The sequence below is a fragment of the Gavialis gangeticus genome, unplaced genomic scaffold (assembly GCF_001723915.1).
Source record: "Gavialis gangeticus isolate Ggan-Ray unplaced genomic scaffold, GavGan_comp1, whole genome shotgun sequence".
NCBI classification, from domain to species: Eukaryota; Metazoa; Chordata; order Crocodylia; family Gavialidae; genus Gavialis; species Gavialis gangeticus.
Window position 1 is genome coordinate 83413758 of NW_017729031.1, and position 6521 is coordinate 83420278.

Genomic DNA, 6521 nt, shown 5'->3' on the forward strand with positions numbered 1-6521 from the left:
CCCCCCCCCCCCCCATGACCCAAGGTTGGGAGCCACTGTTCTAGCATGTGAGGGCAAGGTGGATTAGGAACAGAATTGAGGTGCCACTTGATGAAGTAGTTGGCAGGAAGGAAGCCTCCTGCTCCCACTCCCAGGATCTGCCGTGGAATTAGTCCATGAGGTGAATCCAGTATTTAGGATACGTCTCAGCAAGGCTTTTCTCAGTCAGATCAGTTCAGGATCCCTGCTTTCACCCTGCATGGGTTTGTTCCTTGGCCCACATGCTGCCTGCTGAGTTGGTGTTTTCAGTTTCTGCCTTGTCTGTCTTCTGGCTCAGGGAACCTTTCTCCACCCCCCGCCCCCTCCACACACACACTTCATACACATGCACTTTCACACAAGTGGCCCCATTGAGATCTCTGAGACACCTGCCATACCTGAAGTAAAGTCTGGGCTTAGCCAGGTGGACTTGAAGTTCAGGGGTGGGGAAATGTCTGGTCTGAGGGGAGCTGGAGCACATCACCTGCCATGGGTCTGTTCTCAGTGTTTGTGCTCTAGTGTGACTGGCCTTACTTTGTTTCAGCTTGAAGATCGCACTGTGATCTCCAGCACTGCACTGGTAAGTGAACCCTTTCCCCTCCTCCTAGAGTACATCTCCACAGCACAGCAAAGCCCAGCCCAGGGCCTGCAGGGTTACCCAAACCCCTGGAAGCAGTACAGCTGCCTTGGCATAGTGTGGCACCTGGGCAGTCGGCAACCAGCGTACGTTTGCCAGCCCTGGAGTGAGCATATGCAGAGCCAGCTTGGCTTTGCATCAGCCACAGAAGCCCCTAGTGGCTGTGCAGTCAGGGTCCTGGATTATGCCCCAGGTCCACAGAGCCATCTGTTAGAGGCATGGATTGCTCCCTGTGCCCAGAAAGAAAGCCCAGCTGAGTGTCTCTGTTTCTCCTGACCCAGGACAACGAGGTGTATGACAAGCCACCCAGCATCCATTTTGCACATGGCAGCTCTCCCTCTTCTGGGTCACAGCCGCGTGTACCTGTGCACCCGCACCGCGATTACAACACTTACACCACGGTGCGGCCCTGGGGAGGAGATGACATCATTGCTAACCACCACCGCCTACCCAAGCAGCCCTCCATACACCAGGGAGCACAGCACCAGCAGGAGAATCTGCATGACTTCTATCCAAACCGCCGGCCAGAGAACACCCCCTCTGCCATGCACACGCACCATGACTTCCAGCCTGCTGTGAGTACCTTCTGAGCTTGGGCACCTCACAAGGAGGTCAGATCCTCCTTGTTGCTCCCAGCACTCTTCTGCTCATGGGTGGGTCTGACTTCAGCCAAGGGTGACTGGTGCCTCCTGAGTCTGGGGGGGGGCACAATTTGTGGGTAGGCCCAGGGGCAGGCCAAAAGTCCCATATCCACTCCTATACTTTTGTACCGTAGCTTAGTGCCTCCCCCCCACTCCAACATGCCACTGTCCCAGGCGGCAAAAAAACTGCCCCAGCCATGAGTGGTGCCGAGTCGGGGGCCAATCTTGGGGGGGCATGTGCCCCCCTGTGCCTCCCCTACCAGTTGCCTGTGAGTCTTCAGCACAGGCAGCAGCAAGCCACCCTGCAGAGGACCTTTCTGGGCCCTGTTCCCAAGAAATGTCCTGACCCTGCATCAGCAGTGGCCAGAAGGGTAATATTCAGCCATCTGCCAGCCTGTTACTGTGTCACACAAGCAGTTCTAGGGTGAAATCACTGGCCGCAAACTGTCAGAGATCTAGGTTGGGTTATAAAGAAATGATAGGGCAGGAACTGGACCCCCAGGGTATAAAACAGCCTGACCTTGCAGCCCAGAAGCTAAGGAGCTAAGGGCACTGGCTAAAGCTAGCCTGCATCTTACCCCACATCCCAGTGTGCACCACCTCTCCCAGGCCTGCTAACACCAGGCTTGGCACATGGACTTGTGGTCCCTGCCAGCTTGTGCAGTCCGTGAGGCAGGCAGCCAGGATGGATCTCCTACAGGCTCCTGTCCAAAGCAGCGTGTGAAACCCCCCATTCTGTGGGGTGGCTGTAGTGGGCTGCTAGTTGGTGCCTGAGCAGTGGGAGGTAGTGGGAAGGATGGGGGTGGGCATCTGGGACTTTGTTGTCTGTGACTTAAGCCAGGTATTCCTGCCTTCTACTGACAGCTGCTGGTGTTGGGTGGGTCCTTTCTTCCCACAGGGTGCTGCCAGTGGCTTCACAGTAAATGACTGCTCTATTTGGAGCTTGCACTTGGCTCCCACTGGCACACATTACTTGAAGAGGCAGAGTGCTCTCATGAGGGAGCAGGGGACTAAGTGTCTGCTTCTGCTGTGTCTCTGTGGCATGGGGGCTGTGGTCTCCAGCTGGAGTGTGTTAGCCAGCACCTATAGGGCCCCTTCATCTGCGTTGTTCTTCCAGCTCCACCTCGTGGCTCTGAACACCCCCCTGAGTGGCAGCATGCGCGGCATCCGTGGAGCTGACTTCCAGTGCTTCCAGCAGGCCAGGGAGGTCGGACTGACAGGCACCTTCCGAGCCTTCCTCTCCTCCCGGCTGCAGGACCTGTACAGCATCGTGCGCAGGGCTGACCGGAGCTCGGTGCCCATTGTCAACCTCAGGGTAGGCATGCGGCTCGGCCTTTGTGGAGGGAGGGCAGCCTTCAGGCCCCTGTATCTCAGTTTGCTAACACTAGTGGAGAAAACACCAGGAGCAGTGGCCTGAGGAATGAGCTGCAGAGGCTCTCAGGCTGGCCATGCTGGCAGGCAGTGCACTGCTCTAGGGCCAGTCAGCAGTCCTGCCAAAATGGGAGCTGTTTTGCCAAGTCAGTGTGTACCTGTTCGGACGCTGCCTGGGAGCCCAGCTCCGTTTCATCTGGGACTGAGTCAGGGTTTGAATGTGGGCCTTTTTTAAGCAGAAGGCTCGTGTGTTGGTGAGGGATGGGCACAGACATGTGATAACTCTTGCCCCTTATGACTACAGCAACTGGCCGCTGCCATCATTGGGCAGCTCCCTTCACTTAGCCGGGTAACTTTGGGCAGGAGGGTCTGATTAGGCCAGACACTTGGCATCTCCTGCACAGTGCTAAGTGTCTGTGTAGGTACATGGGAATGAGGGTGCTCAGAACTTCATAGGCAATACTACATTTGGCACTGCTCAAGACTGAGTGCACAAGCTGATGGGAAGGGCAGTCCTTCTTTGTTGGGCGGTATACAGTAATGTAGGGAGGCCATACGTATTCTGGATCAGCTGTTTGCCTTCAGGGACAGCTATTAAAGAGCAGCTTGTGCTTGTACCCTTTCTGGTTCTAGACTAATTTCCCCATGGGTACAACCCTTGGCATGATCAGTGCCAAGCCTGAAGTGGACAAGCAGTAAGTGCATGGACAGACAGATGGAAAAGCAAAGCCCTTGCTGCAGTAGGTATGGGCTGGGCCACAGAGATGTAATCATACCTCAGCTTTTTTATTGTTGCACTGCTGATGACTGGCGCTTCTCTCCCCCAGGATGAAGTGCTGTTCAATAACTGGGAGTCCCTGTTTTCAGGCACGGAGGCGCAGCTCCGAGGTGGTGCTCACATCCTCTCCTTTAATGGAAAGGATATCCTGAGAGACTCCACTTGGTAAGTAAAACAGCGCTGTCTTTGGGCCTGTAGCTCTGGGCAGATATGTATAGTGTAGCTGGCAGGGGGGCGGGCCCCACCATGCTCTGGACATCTGCGGCTGCAGGCGGCCTGGACATGTCAGGAGTGCCAAGTGGGTGAAAGGGCCTCACAACACACCGCAAGATGCCAGCCTCACCCATGCCCTGTGTGGATACAGCAGCATGGCACTTCACTGTGTTTCAGGCCTCAGAAGAGCGTGTGGCATGGCTCTGACTCCAAGGGGCGTCGCCTGACCGAGAACTATTGTGAGACGTGGAGGACTGACAGCAGCGTGGTGACAGGGCAGGCCTCCTCTCTGAGCTCAGGCAAGCTTCTGGAGCAGAAGGCAAGCAGCTGCCAGAATGCCTTTGTCGTCCTGTGCATTGAGAACAGCTTCATGACCTCTTCCAAAAAATAACCCTGGGCACGAAATGCTGGGAGGAGGGGACCTGAACACATCTGTCAAGAGCTGGAGGGGCAGCCAGCTCCCCTGCACAGCTTCTGCCTTCATGCATCGATTCCCAGATATAAAACCAAAGAGTGTTGTGATAGTTTTAAATGCCAACCCGGCACTCACTGTGGTGTCTCTTCTCAGCAGCCGCACTCTGACACAGGGCTTGTGCACTGCGGGCTGATATGGTTGCCAGAGGAGTGGCCTGGTAGGCTTGCTGGACATGGCAAACTCCTCACGTTTGTCAATGTGCCATGTTCTTGTCTCTTCTTCTCTTTCTTAATCCCCCTAATATTTAACCACTTGAGTTTTATATTCTTGCATAAACTCCCCCTTGTTTCCCTATTTGTTACCTTGCTTAGGATGCTCTTTACAGGGAGGGGCCCGGTGTTGCCCACAGGAGTGCATACCAACAATGCCCTTCATTGAGTTTTTGGAAATCAGCAAGATGTTCTTCATTCTAATAAGAGGCCTGATTGGAAAGTGGCTGCTCAGCCACTCCTCACACTGCAGCTCCCCACTTTGTGGGGCTCTCTGGCCTTGGTCTCTCTTGTTAGGAGCTGAAGCAACCAGCAGAGCACCTTGGTAATGAGGCTGTGTTGGACTGGTTCATGGTGACCCTTGGGCCTTGGTGTTGCTGGCAGCGCATCCTGGCGGAGGCAGTTGTGTGAACACAGCAGCTCTTAGCATGTGCAGAAGGTCCCATGAAACCAAATGTCCAACTTGCATGTGTCTGTGTGTCCCTGGGTGGAAACCACCAGGACCAGGCACGCCCCCCATGCAAGAGCTTCCGTCTGCTTGGGTTGGGCCTGCAGGTTAGCTTTCTCCTCAACTTTGCCTGAAGAAGCCAACTGCCTCACCTGTTGCTTATTCCCCACTTCCTTGGCCCAGCTTTAGGTATGAATAACCAGTGCCTGGCTGGGCATGCCCAAGTTCCTCTCCACTTGCATGGGGGTCGCCAACTTCCTGGATTCTGCTGAGTCCACTTAGTTTGTAAGCCTTTCTGCCCCTGCTGTGAGTTAAGAAGATGCTCCTCTTCCATGGCATTTCTAAGCTGTCAGGGGTGCCCTGTCACTGACTTAACCCAGGGCCTTTCTTTCCAAGGCAGAATAATTTCATTGTGAAGATAGGCAGGAGCCTTTGTTCCCTCCCCAGTGTAGGAGGATGCCCAGACATTAGGGCCTGTTGGGCAGACCTGGCCTTTCTGAAATCGCATCAGCCAAGGTCCTGGCCTAATGCTTTTGCCACTCATTCCTGTTCAGTCTCAGCCCTGAAGGCCCCTTTGACTCATTTCATTCTGACCCAAACCATTTCAGAAGTGCTTTTGCTTCTGTTCTCGGGTCCTGGAGCTTGGCTGTGCGTGCTGGTGCCCTAAAAGCTTGCCAAGGGTCGTGAAGGTAAAAGTTCTCACCATGAGGTGAGGGCATATTAGCAGTAGGTACAGAGCCACACACCATTCCCAGCACTCTTTGTGTCTTGGTGCATTGCTGTTACTAGACACTGAGCTGCTAGGATTCTTGAGGGGAGTTTTACGGCATGTGTCCAGTTTCCCATGGCAGCTAGCTGGGCAGCAGAGTGAGGGAGGATCTGTTTTTTACTTTTCCAGAGCAGTTGCCTCCTGGTCTTGGGCCCCTCTTATTCCAGCCCTCCTAGACCTAAATCAGCTGTTGCTGATTGGAAGGAGTGGATGTCTTTTTTTTTTTTTTTTTTCATGCTTTCCTTTCTCCATCCATTCCACCCCCTTGTTCCACAAGGGGGAGGTTTCCAAGTCTATCAGCATCCAGACAAAATCTGCTCTCTGGTGGTTTGTCCCATAGCTAGGGGCTCTGGTTCCCTTCCCCTAGCCCCTACCTGCTGTCCTGAGCACAGTTGTCTTGGTAGTTGAAGATGCATGGTCTCTAGGGCAGGTGCTGCTCCCTATCCCATCTGAGCTCTAATTCCAGCATCCAGAATCCAAGTGTACTGGAGCTGGTGCTACATGCCTTGCTTGCCCTGTTGCAGGGCCTGATTTTGTTGTTCAAGACGCACACAGCTGTTTGCTGTGTCTACACAGGCAGGATGCACTGTGCTGTTCTTCTAATGCTAGTGTAAGAATTGCTCCCAAAAGGCCTACACATCATGGCTTCCAGTCAGATACCTGCTAAGCCAGGCTTCATATGTGCTGTCCGTGCTCTGGTAGGGACATGCCACATCCTGGGTAGTCTGTGCCTTTGTCATGAGGGGATAATTAAGAGCAATGGGAGATTTCATACCAGCGCAGGAACAGGCTACTCCCAAACCTGCATATAGTTTCCTCATCTGATTCCTTAGCATTGGGCTGGAGAGGCCATTTGTTTGGTAAGTTTAAGTGATCAGATTAACGAATAACTTGTAAGGTACTTAGGAACAGAAAAGGACAAGAGAATATAATGGATTATGACCTGTATGGGGGATTTGGGT

At 53.8% G+C, this 6521-nt stretch overlaps 2 protein-coding genes across 5 annotated transcripts in view; one reads left to right on the top strand and one right to left on the bottom strand.

Annotated features, from left to right (window-relative positions):
- Positions 1-4652, top strand: part of COL18A1 (collagen type XVIII alpha 1 chain) — a 177921-nt gene extending 173269 nt beyond the window's left edge. For all 4 annotated transcript variants that reach the window (XM_019523230.1, XM_019523232.1, XM_019523228.1 and 1 more), the window contains 5 exons: positions 563-598; positions 937-1230; positions 2414-2611; positions 3495-3610; positions 3836-4652. In XM_019523230.1, coding sequence (XP_019378775.1) covers positions 563-598; positions 937-1230; positions 2414-2611; positions 3495-3610; positions 3836-4049 — 858 coding nt within the window. In that variant the 3' untranslated portion in view covers positions 4050-4652. The remainder of the gene's footprint in view (positions 1-562; positions 599-936; positions 1231-2413; positions 2612-3494; positions 3611-3835) is intronic.
- A 1138-nt stretch (positions 4653-5790) lies between these two features.
- SLC19A1 (solute carrier family 19 member 1) overlaps positions 5791-6521 on the bottom strand; it is a 41512-nt gene continuing 40781 nt past the window's right edge. Inside the window, exon 7 of the transcript XR_002098658.1 lies at positions 5791-6502. The gene's annotated coding sequence lies outside the window, so the exon portion shown is untranslated. The remainder of the gene's footprint in view (positions 6503-6521) is intronic.